This window comes from Pinus tabuliformis, chromosome 3_1 (assembly GCF_031772625.1).
Source record: "Pinus tabuliformis cultivar Carrire ecotype Pingquan chromosome 3_1, CPIR1, whole genome shotgun sequence".
Taxonomy (NCBI): Eukaryota; Viridiplantae; Streptophyta; class Pinopsida; order Pinales; family Pinaceae; genus Pinus; species Pinus tabuliformis.
This window is the reverse complement of record NC_142301.1, coordinates 116633037-116648971: the sequence shown is the minus strand read 5'-3', so window position 1 is coordinate 116648971 and position 15935 is coordinate 116633037. Positions and strand designations below refer to the sequence as shown.

Below are 15935 nucleotides of genomic sequence, written 5' to 3'. Positions count from 1 at the left end.
TCAAAATGATCCCAGATCAAGTTGTTGAACACCATGCATCCTAGACATAGGGAGTATGGTAGTGCACGATGCGTCCATCGGTAGTGCTATGGTCCCTATCCATGTTTCCTAACTCATTGGCCAAATGAGAGGTACTTCCCATGAGTCCCGGACTCCATGGGTAGGATGTATGTTGGGGGTGAACCACTCATCCTATGCATATGTCAAACGTAAGGGAAGGTAAACCACTCACCCTACATGCATGTGTCTTTTAGGGGAAGGTGAACCACTTACCCTACACACGTCACCATAGGTATCACAGGGGAAGGTGAACCACTCACCTTGTACACAACGCACCACATAGGGGAAGGTGAACCACTCACCCTATGGTCGCTCATAGCTCCAAGAAGTACCCCAAGCCCCCAGGAGCTCCCAGAGCTTAATGTCCAACTCAAGTGGGACCCTCATGTGAGGGTCTTTCCACAACTCCATGTCTCCCTCGGAAGGTTAAGAATTTGACCTTCCCCAAAGGTTTCGTGAGGATATCTGCGACCTGCTCATTAGTCTTGATGTGTTGGAACCTTATTTCTCCTTGTTGTACCATATCTCGGATAAAGTGGTACCTGATATCAATGTGCTTGGAGCGGTCGTGGAACACGAGATTCTCTGAAAGACGAATCCCACTCTGGTTGTTGCAGAAGATCACGGTGGTATCCAACACGTGCTCAAATAGCTCACTGAAGAGCTTCCTCAACTAAACAACTTCACAATAGGCCATACTAGCTGCAATGTATTTGGCCTCGGCGGTGCTTAGTGCAACCGATTTCTGCTTCCTGCTTATCCAAGAAATTGAAATAGACCCTAATGAGAAGCAACATCCAGACGTGCTCTTACAATCCACCACACTGCCAACCCAGTCAACATCTGTATATCCATGCAGCCTCAAATTCCTGGCAGTGTATCTCAATCCATAATAGATTGTGCCCCGGAGATATCTCAAGAGATTCTTAGCAGAAATCCAATGTATGTGATGAGGCTTGACCATAAATTGACTCAACATGTTCACAACGAAGCATATGTCAGGACGGGAGTTTACCAAGAACATCAGGGCCCCCACAAGTTGTCTATATTTGGAAGGGTTTGCCAATTCGGGCCCAACAACACTTTCACATAGCTTCTTGAAGTTGAGTTCCATCGGATTAGACACGGACTTGCAATCCACCATCCCACATCTCTCAAGCAGCTTCACAATGTATTTTCCTTGAGAAAGGAAAATCTCACCTGGCTTTGCCAAACCTCCAGGCCTAGGAAGTAGTGCATTAGTCTTAGGTCCTTCATCTCGAACTTGGAATACAACTCCCTCTTGCATTGATAAATGAGAGGGTCTGCACTTGTTAGAAAGAGATCATCCACATAAAGGACTAGAATGAGAGGCCTGTCATTCTCAACCTTGAAATATAGGTTAGGGTCAGCATCGCTCCTTGTAAATCCCAACTTCATAAGATAGCTATCAATCCTCTCATACCAAGCCATGGGGGCTTGCTTCAACCCATAGAGGGCTTTCTTCAACCTGCATACATGTGTCCTTCAATCCTGTACTTTGAACCCCTCAGGTTGTTCCAAGTAGACTTCCTCCTTAAGCAAGCCATGCAAGAAAGCAATCTTAACATCCATTTGGTGTAGGCTCCATCCTTGAGAGGCAACAAGAGCTATAATCAAACGGATAGTGGTATATCGGGCAACTGGTGCAAATATCTCATCATAGTCCACCCCTTCCTTTTGAGAGAAGCCTCGAGCAACGAACCTGGCCTTGTATTTTTCAGCACTTCCATCAACTCCATGTTTGATTTTGTAAAGCCATTTAGAGGTGACCACAGATTTGTCCTTGGGTCTAGGAACCACATCCCAGACATCATTCTTCATGATGGATTCATACTCCTCATTCATTGCATCCTTCCATACTTGATGTTTCATGGCTTCTTCGAACGTACAAGGCTCAGATTGAACAATGGTACTCATGGCAGCAAGGTATCCTTGATACCTGGTGGGCTTCTTACTTTCACGAAATGTCCCTCTTGGAGCAATATGCTTCTCAACATCTTTGAGAGTGTCTTTGAGCCACAACGGTCTTTTCCTTGAGGTAGAGGGATCACTAAGAGGTGGATCATTGGGATCCATTGGACCTTCAACATCAAGCATAGGCTCATCAGACGGAGGTTCTTCCTGCTTTCCTGTAGCAACATCCTTTTCTTTTCCTGGAATGGGGAGATCTCTGGCTTACTTTCACACCTCGTTGACCAGGCACATAGATTCTATATGCCTTTGAGTTTTCACTGTAGCCCACAAAAGTTCCTTTCTTCCCGCATGCTCCCAACTTATTTCTCTTCTCTTTAGGTAAATGAAAATTTACAGGACAAATAAATATTCTAAAATGAGAAACATCAGGTTTCTTACCAGTGAAAACTTCTTCAGGTGTCTTGAAATCCAATGCTTGATGTGGACACCTATTTTGAACATATACGGTGGTATTTGCAGCTTACTTCCACATCTCGTTGACTAGGCACATAGATTCTATATGCCTTTGAGTTTTCACTGTAGCCCACAAAAGTTCCTTTCTTCCCGCATGCTCCCAACTTATTTCTCTTCTCTTTAGGTAAATGAAAATTTACAGGGCAAATAAATATTCTAAAATGAGAAACATCAGGTTTCTTACCAGTGAAAACTTCTTCAGGTGTCTTGAAATCCAATTCTTGATGTGGACACCTATTTTGAACATATATGGTGGTATTTGTAGCTTACTTCCACATCTCATTGACTAGGCACATAGATTCTATATGCCTTTGAGTTTTCACTGTAGTCCACAAAAGTTCCTTTCTTCCCGCATGCTCCCAACTTATTTCTCTTCTCTTTAGGTAAATGAAAATTTACGGGACAAATAAATATTCTAAAATGAGAAACATCAGGTTTCTTACCAGTGAAAACTTCGTCAAGTGTCTTGAAATCCAATTCTTGATGTGGACACCTATTTTGAACATATACGGCGGTATTTGCAGCTTCTTCCCATAAGAATTTCGGTAGACCTAGATCATGAAGCATGGCACGAGTGGCTTCCATGATCGTTCGATTCTTTCTTCATCGACTCCATTTTGCTCGGGAGTGTATGCAACGGTTGTCTCCCTCCTAATTCCAGCTTCTCAACAATAGTCATTGAATTCATTTGATTCATATTCGGTTGCATTGTTGGTCCTCAATATTTTGATCTTATTCCTTGTTTGATTCTCCACCAAGGCTTTGAAAGCATGGAACCATTCAAATACGTCATCTTTCTTCTTCAAGAAATAGATCCATGTTAGATCTGAGACTTTTTTGATCCATATTGTAGGTAAATGTCTTTCAGATTAATCACATCATTAGGATTTGGTCGATGTTTCGAACCAATCAATGTGGTTCATCCTCAGGACAAGGTGAAAAAATCATACAATCTTCATGAATAAATAGTAAGGATGCATCATTGCCCAAAGTTAGCCGTTGAAAACTAGCCGTCGGAGAATAGTCAAACAAGTAAATAATTTTTTATTTAAAAAGGTAGATTTAATATTTTTAAATTTAAAATTCTAAAATTAGTTATAAATTATTAAAAAAAAATAATTTTAGTTATAAAGTAGAAGTATGGATATTAATAAGGGGGGTTAAGAATAAGTAATTAATAAAATAGTGTTATTAAATAATAATAAAGTTATAAGGTTGGTTTGAGAATAAGTTAAAAATAGTTGCTATGTAATACTAAATAATAATTAGGTTAAGAGATTTAAATCTAGCATAATCTCAAATGTAACGAATAAGGTTAATCTAAAAGGGTTAGGGATTAATTAATATTATAAATTTAGTTATACAATAGCATTAAGGAATAATATATCGCTAAGAATACTCATCAATAATAAGGGTTAAAAACAGATGCAGGGAGTTTATAAATAATATCAAAAACTAATAAGGTATAGATCTATATATTATAGAGGCTATATATTATTGAAGTAATTAGGAGTTTAATAATTGATTTTAATTAAGTAAAAAAGGGTTCAAAAAAGAATCAAAATGAGGACATAAGATATAGAGAGGAGGGAAATTACATCATATAAAGTACTGAGGAGCTTGAGCAGATATACCTATATACAAATATAACGAAAAAGAGACAAATAAAGAGGGAAAGGGAGACAGGAGGATCATAAGGAGAGGGTCAGAATCCAACTTTTACTCAACTTCCAACCATCATCTCTGTTGAGATTCCTAGCATGCCTTTCAATCTCAATAGCCTCCCTAAGCTTCCTATGGTGGAAATGGTCAACCCTAGCAATGACTCTAGAATCTTCAATACAGACATGGTGCTTGGATTTCTCCGCATGCTCAACTAGAGCTGATGAGCAGGAACAATTGTGTCTAATGTCTGCCACGTGCTCATGGATCCTTTGGTTAATTGATCGATCCGTTTCTCCAATATATGGAGTACCACAGGAACATGGAACCAAGTAAACTCCTTTCATGCCCTTCGGGTCGATAGGGTCTTTTACCGAACCAAGAGAATTCCTAATGGTCCTTAGAGATTTCAAAGAGCTTGTAAGGAGTCCAGAGTTAAAACTACTCTGGTTGATCCTATCTCCAAGGTTCATCTCCCATTTATTCAAGGGACCACAGATAGGATTTCCCATATCCTTAGACGAAATAATGTCTTTTTTTAAGAATAATGGGTATAGCAGAACTCAGAGCCTCAAGGCCTTTGAAAGAGCCTATAAGGAGTCCAGAGTTAAAACAGCTCGAGTTGATCCTATCTCCAAGGTTCATCTCCCATTTATTCAAGGGACCACGGATAGGATTGCCCATAGGGCCATATCCTTAGACGAAATAATATTAGTTTTTAAAAATAATGGGTACAACAGAACTCAGAGCCTCAAGGCCTTTCAAAGAGCCTATAAGGAGTCCAGAGTTACAACTGCTCGGGTTAATCCTATCTCCAAGGTTCATCTCTCATTTATTCAAGGGACCATGGATAGGATTGCCCATATCCTTAGACAGAATAATGTTAGTTTTTATAAATAATGGGTACAACAGAACTCAGAGCCTCAAGACCTTTCAAAGAGCCTGTAAGGAGTCCAGAGTTAAAACTGCTCGGGTTGATCCTATCTCCAAGGTTCATCTCCCATTTATGCAAGGGACCACGGATAGGATTGCCCATATCCTTAGACGAAATAATGTTAGTTTTTAAAAATAATGGGTACAACAGAACTCAGAGCCTCAAGGCCTTTAAAAGAGCTTGTAAGGAGTCCAGAGTTAAAATTGCTCGGGTTGATCCTATCTCCAAGGTTCATCTCCCATTTATTCAAGGGACCACGTATAGGATTTCCCATATCCTTAGACGAAATAATGTTAGTTTTTAAAAATAATGGGTACAACAGAACTCAGAGCCTCAAGGCCTTTCAAAGAGTCTGTAAGGAGTCTAGAGTTAAAACTGCTCGGGTTGATCCTATCTCCAAGGTTCATCTCCCATTTATTCAAGGTACCACAGATAGGATTGCCCATATCCTTAGACAGAATAATTTTAGTTTTTAAAAAATAATGGGTACAACAGAACTCAGAGCCTCAAGGCCTTTCAAAGAGCCTGTAAGGAGTCCAGAGTTAAAATTGCTCAGGGTGATCCTATCTCCAAGGTTCATCTCCCATTTATTCAAGGGACCACAGATAGGATTGCCCATATCCTTAGATGGAATAGTGTTAGTTTTTAAAAATAATGGTACAACAGAACTCAGAGCCTCAAGGCCTTTCAAAGACCCTGTAAGGAGTCCAAAGTTAAAACTGCTCGGGTTGATCTTATCTCCAAGGTTCATCTCCCATTTATTCAAGGGACCACGGATATGATTTCCCATATCCTTAGACGTAATAATGTTAGTTTTTTAAAATAATAGGTACAATAGAACTCAGAGCCTCAAGGACTTTCAAAGACCTTGTAAGGAGTCCAGAGTTAAAACTGCTCGGTTTGATCCTATCTCCAAGGTTCATCTCCCATTTATTCAAGGGACCACGAATAGGATTGCCTTAGACAGAATAATGTTTCCTCTTCGTTCAAACCTCTAAGGACCATTAGGAATTCTCTTGGTTCGGTAAAAGATCCTATCGACTGGAAGGACATGAAAGGCGTTTACTTGGTTCCATGTTCCTGCGGTACTCCATATATTGGAGAAACAGGTCGATCAATTAACCAGAGGATCCATGAGCACGTGGCAGACATTAGACACAATTGTTCGTGATCATCATCTCTAGTTAAGCATGCGGAGAAATCCAAGCACCATGTCTGTATTGAAGATTCTAGAGTCATTACTAGGGTTGACCATTTCCGCCATAGGAAGCTTAGGAGGCTATTGAGATTGAAAGGCATGCTAGGAATCTCAACAAAGATGATGGTTGGAAGTTGAGTAAAAGTTGGATTCCGACCCTCTCCTTATGATCCTCCTGTCTCCCTTTCCCTCTTTATTTATCTCTTTTTTGTTATATTTGTATATAGGTATATCTGCTCAAGCTCCTCAGTACTTTATATGATGTAATTTCCCTCCTCTCTATATCTTATGTCCTCATTTTGATTATTTTTTGAACCCTTTTTACTTAATTAAAACCAATTATTAAACTTGTAATTACTTCAGTAATATATAGCCCCTATAATATATAGATCTATACCTTATTAGTTTTTGATATTATATATAAACTCCCTGCATCTGTTTTTATCCCTTATTATTGATGAGTATTCTTAGCGACATATTATTCCTAAATGCTATTGTATAACTAAATTTATAAAATTAATTAATCCCTAACCCTTTTAGATTAACCTTATTCGTTACATTTGAGATTATGCTAGATTTAAATCTCTTAACCTAATTATTATTTAGTATTACATAACAACTATTTTTAACTTATTCTCAAACCAACCTTATAACTTTAGTATTATCTAATAACACTATTTTATTAATTACTTATTCTTAAACCCCCCTTATTAATATCCATACTTCTAACTTCTACTTTATAACTAAAATTAATTTTTTAAAGAATTTATAACTAATTATAGAATATTAAATTTAAAAATATTAAATCTACCATTTTAAATAAAAAAAATTATTTACTTGTTTGACTATTCTCCAACGGCTAGTTTTCAACCGCTAACTTTGGGCAATGACACATCCTTACTATTTATTCATGAAGATTGTATGATTTTTTCACCTTGCCCTGAGGATGAACCGCATTGGTTGGTTCGAAACGTCGACCAAATCCTAATGATGTGCTTAATCTGAAAGACATTTATCTAAAATAAATCCATGTTTTGCAAGAGAAGTCATCCACAAAAATAGCATAATATAAGTATCCTCCTAATGATGTTACAGGCAACATACCAGATAGATCAGAATGGACAAGTTGAAGAATATCAGAAGTTTGACTTTCGCTTGAGGGGAATGGTCCCCTTGTAAGTTTCCCAGTTGCACAACCCTGAAAAACACCTTCATGATTCATGTTGAAATCGGGCATACATGTGATCATCTTCCTTACCCCAAGTAAGGCTTTGTAATGAAGGTGGGAAAACCTTTGGTGCCACAATTCGGATTCAAGAGAAGTGTCGCAAGACATGGCTCCCAAAGGACTTCCTCCATCTTGATAAAGACCATCAACCCTAAATCCAAGTGTAAATGCATCTTTAGGGTTTCTTTGCCAAAGACGTGCCTTTTCATCAACGAATGCTACTTTGAACACTTTATCTTCCATCGCAGAAATAAATGCCAGGTTCTTCTTCAAATTGAGCACATACAATACTTCTTGTAGATGGATGGTTTGACCTTGATTCAAGTGAAGAGTGACGGTACCTATTCCTTTCACGGGATAGGTGGCCTTATCTCCAAGTATGATTTGCAAGTTAGTCGTTAGTCTTCTTTTCAACCAAATTCGAGAGGGCCTCTTTGTATGCAGTGAAGTGCCTTGAGGCTCCATTATCAATTATCCAATGATCCAATGTATCCAGAGGAGAGGCAGTAGCTAAAGTGAAAATAAGATCAAATTCATTTTGTTTTTCTACAACATTACTTTCCTCATACCCGGAATTTCTTGATCTTTTGGGAAGAGGACCATTTCCATATCGAGCAGTGGGAGCATTCCTCTTTCCTTTGTTGTTGAACTTGTTGTTCCTTTGATTGCCTTTGTAGTTGTTGTTGTCATCATCCCTTGGAGTATCCTTCTTGTGAGGACACTCTCTAGCATAGTGGTCAAACTTGTTGCAATTGAAGCATCTTTGTTTTCTTCCATCTTTGAATCCCGACTTAAATCCTTGACCTTGTCTTCTTGGACCACCATTGTTTTTTTTTAGCATGAGTGGAGAAAGGGGTAGGATTATTTCCATTTGAGGACTTATCTCTCTCCATCATCCCTATTTCTTCTTGAGTGCATCTAGTCAATAATTCATCAAAACTCGAAATCCTGTCATTGTTGAGGATGGTGGTGTTAAACACATCCCATTCTCTTGTAAGACCCGCAAGTGCAATAAGAGTGAGCTCCTTGTCACCAACAACTTCTCCAATAGATAGGGGACCATTTTTTATTTCGGTAATCCTCATGAAGTAGGATTGAATGGACCCTCCTTTATCCATCTTGATGTCTTTCAACTTGTTCTTGAGAAAGAGAACTTGATTTGCGTTGTTTACTTTGAACATCCCAATCAGCTTGTCATACATCTCCTTAGATGTTTACAAATAAAAAATATAGGCAACCAAAGGATTGTGAATGGAATCTACAATAATTTTCTTAGCTTTGACCTCACCTTTCTTGTATTTTGTTTTTGCAGTAGTGGGCGCGTTTGAAGGAGGCTCCACCACTCTTCCCCTTACATAGTCCATAGCATCATTCTCTTCCAAAGTCAAATCTAGAGACATCTTTCGTGCATGCTAGTCGGATTTGTCCTTGAGCTTGTCCTCGGATTTGAAGTAAGATGTAGTCGTCATTGAATCTAGCTCGAAATTCTTGTCCAACAACTTTCCTTAGTGATTGATTTTCTCACTCTTGCTTGGGCTTTGTCTTCACCTAGCTTTGATACCATGTTAATTTTTGATAACAATGGTATGTTCTATGCTTAGCACAATTTACTTCAATGTTTCTTTAGAAGCCCAATAATAATTTCCAATTTCCAATAGCAATCACAATAATCATATTGACAGTATAGGCAGATAGAGCATAAAATAAACTGTAGAAGACAAGCCAAGACAAGAGGACACCAAATTTGGCAGATGCCAGGGAAAAAACCCAATGTGGGGAATACCCTTTGATCAATTCTTCTTATTATTAAATCAAAATTTCAGCGAAGAGAGAGTGCAAAAGTCAAATTGACTTGTCCAATACAAAGTCAAAACAACCCTGTAAATTTCTGCAATCAAACTTCAGTCCTAACCAGAAAATCAACACTAGCCAAAACAACAGTTAATCCAGTGTTTTTAAACCGGAACCGGTGACCGAACCGGTCCACCTAGCTAACGGTTTACCGACCGGAACCGGTCTAACCGGGACTGGTTTGGTCTAAACGAACCGGTTTTTAAAAAATACATTAAATAATTAATTTTTAATGAAACAAAACTATTTTTAAGATGTAAAACCATGATTCCAAGCCAATAGAGACAAAATATGCAAAGTTTGCTCATTTATATACCATGCAAAGGTGAATATATCAAAATGGCACCGAGTGCAATACATATCATCGACAAAATAGCAAAATACATAAGAAATGAGGCTCTAAATGGCCTATAAAGTCCAAAAACAATGCTGCAAGCTATGAGGCCATTGGCCTACTACAAGTCTACAGTGTACACATGATCAATCATCAAGTCCATCACCACTACTAGACACAGGATCATCATCAGGAGCTACATAGACATCATCTGGTTCAGAGTCTGAGGATGCCTCTGCCTCATCTACAACATCAGTATCAATGCCACCAATGACAATAGAAGTGGACCTAGTGGAAGCACGAGTTTGTCGACCTGCACGACTAGTGCCTTCCATTGGTTCCTTGCCTTTCCTTGATGCCGCTACTGATCCTGGTTCTGATGCCGCCACATAATCTGCCTCATCCTCCGCTAAAGCCATGTCGATATCAAAATCAGCCTCAAACACAGGATCTTCAGTCTCCTCCACCCATTCTGATGTTGGATCAATATCGTCCAACACAATGGGATCTAGATCAGGTGATTTGCTCATCATTTGGTTCCTCCTCAGTCGAAAGGTTGTATTGCACAAAAACAAGATCATTTAACCGTTTTTGTTCCAAACGGTTTCTCTTCTTCGTGTGTATGCGCTCAAAAACAGACCAATTGCGCTCACAACCTGAAGCACTGCAAGTTTGACTGAGGACTCTAATTGCAAACCTTTGCAATTGAGGACACTGGCCACCAAATGACTCCCACCAATGTGCTGCAAAGAAAAAGACAATAATTAGTAACTTAGTTTATAATTTGAATTGTAAAGAACGTAAACAATTTTAACTTGAAATGAAAAACAAAATGGAAATTGGAATTGCTTACCTGGTTGGTCCACATCTCTTGCCATCTTTGCCAAGTTTTTGCCAAAAGTACCACTTGCTTGATTGAAAATAGTAAGCTGTCTATGTATATCCAACTGGTCTACATGGTTAGGGACCATGCGCTCCAAGCAATCAATCAATCCAGCTCTGACCTCCCCATCATGCTGATCTCCTAGCCGATTTTTATAGTGATACCTTGGGTTCAAAAAATACCCGGCTGCATGTATAGGACGATGGAGTTGATTGTTCCATCTGTTATCAATGATCTCCCATATACGGCCATATTTAGCTAACCTGTCATTGTAAGCTGCCCGTATCTGCTCCTTTGCCTGATCCATAGCTTCATAAATGTAGCCCATGGCCAATCTTTCCCCATCCACCAACCTTAGCACCTTAACAAGGGGCTCGGTAATTTTCACAAGCTCTACAGACCTTTTCCAAAAATAAGTGTCTAACACTTTCTTTTTGGTGTCTTTTCCATTTGGTCTACGAGCCCACCGAGATTCAGACCATTCATCAGAGGAAAACATTTTCTGCAAGTTTCTATGTTGACCATTGAGACATTGCAACGTGAGGAAGTGAGTTGCAAATCTCGTAATTGCAGGCCTAACAAGCTCTTTGCCTCCAGTGTGTTTCCTCATTAGGCTCAATATCCATGAGTGGTTGTAAATGTATTTTGTAATGCACTTGGCATGCTCTACAATGTTTTTTACCCACTCCACCTTGCCTATATCCTCAAGCATGAGGTCTATGCAATGTGCAGCACATGGAGTCCAAAATATGGTCTTATATTTGGCCTCAAGCATCTTTCCAGCAAGAACATAGTTTGAGGCATTATCAGTGATGACCTGCAACATGCTGCTCCCCAACTTCCTGAATAATGTTATCCAAAAGCTCAAATAGAAGGCTTGCATCCTTTACCCTATCAGATGCATCAACTGATTTCAAAAACATGGTTCCTTGAGGGCAAGAAACAAGGAAATTAATGATAGTGCGGTTCTTTCCATCGGTCCATCCATCTGACATAATGGAACAACCTGTTTTGACCCATGACTCTCTAAACTCAGTCAAATACTCATCAATGGAAGATATCTCTTTTTGCAAAAGAGCTCCCCTCAAGTCATGCATACTAGGGCCTTTGAAGCCCTTTCCTGCAGCTATAACAGAGTCCCACATAGCTTGGTAATAAGGTGAGTGAGCAGCATTAAATGGGATATCTGAATCATACCACCATCTAGCAATGTATTGGTGAGAAGTTTCTTTGCATTGTTTTTTCCAATGCTGATCCAAAGTGGGTTGAGAACTTGGCTGGGAGGAAGTGGGATTAGATTTAGAAGAGGCAATGGTGGCAGAAGATGAGAAATAACTTTGGATGTTTGGTCTCTTTGGTCCTTTTGATGGTTGGCCAACTCCAACAGAAGGATGAACATAGTGAAAGGGGTCATTGGTGGAAGGGATAGAAGTGGAGTCTTGAATCTCATAATCATCATACCCACTCTGTTTCATAAGATTCATGGTTTCCATTAATTCCCTCTTTCTTGCAATTTCATCTTGGATGGCCTTCTCTAGCCTAGCCTTATCCTCATAAAATTTTTCAAGCTTGGCAATGTATTCTGCCCTAATAGGACCTAACAGTTCTTTTGGTGCATCACATGGCTTTACTTGGCCTCTTACCCAGCCAAGTGTTGTTTCAACCTAAGAATACCCCCACCTCCAATAGATTTATGGCATAATTTGCATATCATTTTTCCCTCAATTACATCACAATGAGCCCATGCACTGTCCTTCCTTTTGGAGCCATGTTTGCTTGAAATAATAACAATTTGCAAATAAATCTGCCATTTAAAAAAAAAAATTGCAGCTAAGGAACATGGAAAACCAATGATAAATGTAGGAAAAAAATGCACATGCAAGCTACAAAATTTGATAGCATAGAGCTAGAGAGTTCATAGGCTTAGCATAGATGATAGATCATTGAAGTGAGAAGTTTATAGCACAAAAAAAAATAATTCATGGACAGCAGACTCAAATGAGGAATTATCAAGTGCAAATCCTTACCTGGAAATGCAAAGTAGCTCCCTTAGCCTCCTCTTGATGATGGCAACTCCACTGACAACTACACACTATCTCCAAAATAGCTCCAACTCCAACTCCAAGATGACTACTTCAGCAAAAACTCCACACTCTCCAAGCTCACAAACAAACTCACAAACACTCACAAACACTCCAAATCAGTTGTGTGAGACAAATGAGAGTGAGAGGGGTGTCTTATAGCAAGTGTGAGGGTGTTTTTGGAGGGAAAACACCTTTCCCTCACCCCCAAAACCCCTAAACCGCCCTCAGAACCTAAACCGCTGCGCTTTTTTGTGTTTACCGGCGGCCTGTCCATAAACCGGCCGGTTCCGCCCTAAACCGGCCGGTTTTTACCGGTTAGGGCCTAATTCTGGGCAAATGAAGGTCTGAACCGGGTTAGGAGGGCCGGTTCCGACCGGCCAGGCTTCCAACCGGCCGGTTAGGCCAGTAACCGGTTTTCTCCACCGGTTTTTAAAACTATGAGTTAATCTTCCTCAAAGCAACTCGATCTTCCTTGGTCAAACTCAGTCAAAGGAGAGAGAATACTGCTGTAATTTTTTGCGGTCAAACAACAATCAAACTTGAAGTCAACCAACCTAGAATTCCTCGATTTTTATGCCCAGCAATGCGGCCAAAGAAAATCGAATCTTTGACCCAAAAACCGAAGTCAAACTCTGTGAAATGTACCTTGATCAACGCTGGTCAAACCTGTTCCTAAAGTCTGAATTTCGGCGTGTAATTCTTCCCAGAAAATTTGTTCTCCTAATCGCATGTGAGAGAGAGAAGGGGGCTTCCCAAGAGCTGTACGAATCAATCTGATGAAAAGAGAGAAGAATGTGTGAGTGATGGATGTCAAAATAAGGTGTGAGGTCTCTTGTATTTATACACTTTGTTGTGGGTGAAGAGACACATCCATTGGGCTTTTTGAGCCTACATAATGATGAAGTCGAGCTGATCAATTTGCACATGAGTGGGCATAAATTCAAAATCAGAATTTTGCTTGTCCGAGTGAGATGATCTTTATATCAATCTTGGACCTCTTGAAAAGAGGAATCCAATGCAATCATCATCTACATCAAATGAATTTTCCCAAGGTGGAATTTGGCCTTAGTTTCCAATTTTAACACTTGTTCTAGGCCTCGGTCAGCCTCCCAGCCTTGCGACTAGCACTAACTAGGGGTTGCGGTTGACCTAAAACAGTGGTCCAGCTCTCTACTAGGGCTCGATCCTCCTCTTGGTAGTTGCAGCCCTTCTCTTGGTTGTTCAAACAAACCTTCTGGCCCTCCTCCAAGAGACTTTGACCGCATTAGAAGTTAGAACCCTTACTTAGATGCTCAACACCTTGCTGGCTGAAACTCGGCCTTCTTAGACTCTCTCTCACACGAGTGTGTGTCCTTTTTCACTTATTACTAGCCTATCCCTTGGTCCATTAGACTGTTTTCCACTCAACCACTTAACTAGTTACAATATAAAATTCATTATCTGGTTCTAAGCCCACTCCTTTGGGTCAAAACCCCAAACTCGGGTACCTTGCCCACAAATAATTCTTTTTGTGGGTTTTCTCCACTTGGAAATACCTTATAAGCTACCTAAATTTCAACACTCCCTCATAGTGAGGAAGGTATTTCCATCACTACCTGGAAGTGGCCTCTGAATATGATCCGCATACATGTCCTTTTAGAAGACTTGGCTCTTCAAAGATCCCATACTTGTAGAAATATGTAGCTCCATGACTTTTCCTTGCATGCTAGAAATGTCCAGCTCCATGACTTTTCCTTGCATGCCCATGACTGACCTACATGTGCCACATCTTTTTGCATGATCATGACTTTCCTAGCATGGTTCATGATTATCCTTTCATGTATCATTCCTTGTGTGCACCATAATTGTCCTTGCATGTTCTACAACTTTCCTTGCACCACCATGACTGTCCTCACATGGTCTGTGACTGTCTTTGCATGCCCTGGAAGACTTCATTTTCTCGCTTGAACCCTAAAGGTCAAACTTCCACTAGTTGGTTGACTTTCCTTCATAGTCTTCCTCTGAAGCCACTCTCCCTTTGAGCCTACAAAACCTCCTCTTGGCTCACTCTGCTTTCCCTCGTGGAAAGTGCTACAATTGAACTTGTGTCCTTTCAAGGTCAGTTCCGAGTTGTGGTTGAACATTGGGCCTAGTCCACTCTAGACCACCTCAAATCAACTCTGCAAGTGTCCTCATCCTTCTGGGTCAAATACCTCATATGCACATGGCTCTATTGCTAGATGTGCAACTTTGCAACCCAATGAAGATACTATCTTGCAATCAACTTGCCATCCACACGAAGCTACTTTGTCAAAGCATTCCTTACCAAGGCACTTGAATTGTCTCAACCAGTGTTTTAAAAACCGTTTTAAAAACCGGTTACCGGTCTAACCGGCCGGTTAGCAAGCCTGTCGGTCTAAACCGGCCAAAAAACCCGGTTTGAATGCTGACTTCTCCATTTTTGTGCCATAACCGGTGAAAACCGGCCGGTTTAGGACGGAACCGACCGGTTTGTAACAAACTGGCCGGTTTTGTCCTAAACCGGCCTGTTTTAGGCACAACCACCATAAAGTTAAAAAAGCATGTTTTTGACTGTGTTTGAGGGGTTTTGGGGGGGGACTAAGGGTGTTTCAACCCTAACAATGTTGGCAATTAATGGTAATGTTAAATTCTTAAAGTAAAAGGAAATTTTCATTTTCATCCTTTTACTTAAATTTTTAACATTACCATGAAATGACTCAGGATGTTTGAGAGTGGTTTCGACCTCATTGGATTTCATATGGAGAAACTAGAATTTTAGATTTCACTCAAAATTCAGCAGACTTAATGGTTTTCAGGATTTCATGGTTTGGGGGTAAACAATAAATGCAATTAGAGCTCCAAATGATGAGAAAAACTCCTGATCTAGATCCCATTGTGTTGGGCGATATTGATCCAACATCAGAATGGGTGGAGGAGACTGAAGAACCTGTGTTTGAGGCTGAATTTGATATCGACATGGCTTTGGCAGGGGATGAAGCAGATTATGTGGTGGCATCAGAACCAGGATCAATAGCGGCATCAAGGAAAGGCAAAGAACCAATGGAAGGCACTAGTCATCCAGGTCGACAAACTCGTGCTTCCATTAGGTCCACTTCTATTGTCATTGGTGGCATTGATACTGAGGTTGCAGATCAGGCTGAGGCATCCTCAGACTCTGAACCAGATGATGTCTATGTAGCTCCTGATGATGATCTTGTGTCTAGTAGTGGTAATGAACTTGATGATTGATCAT

At 40.1% G+C, this 15935-nt stretch overlaps 1 protein-coding gene across 1 annotated transcript; it reads right to left on the bottom strand.

Moving 5' to 3' along the window:
• Nucleotides 1–9704: 9704 nt before the first annotated feature.
• On the bottom strand, nt 9705–11097 carry LOC149186049 (uncharacterized). Its single transcript, XM_089409217.1, has 2 exons — nt 10569–11097; nt 9705–10458 (listed from the first exon to the last, which is right to left on the bottom strand). The coding sequence occupies exons 1-2, from the start codon at nt 11095–11097 to the stop codon at nt 10229–10231; spliced, it is 759 nt and encodes a 252-aa protein (XP_089265343.1). The 3' UTR covers nt 9705–10228.
• Nucleotides 11098–15935: the final 4838 nt, after the last annotated feature.

Excerpts from the sequence above, each read along its gene's own strand:
- LOC149186049 (XM_089409217.1), bottom strand. The coding sequence starts at position 11,097 with ATGTTTTCCTCTGATGAATGGTCTGAATCTCGGTGGGCTCGTAGACCA. Across the intron at positions 10,459-10,568 it reads AAGAGATGTGGACCAACCAG|CACATTGGTGGGAGTCATTT; the intron begins GTAAGCAATTCC and ends TTTTCTTTGCAG.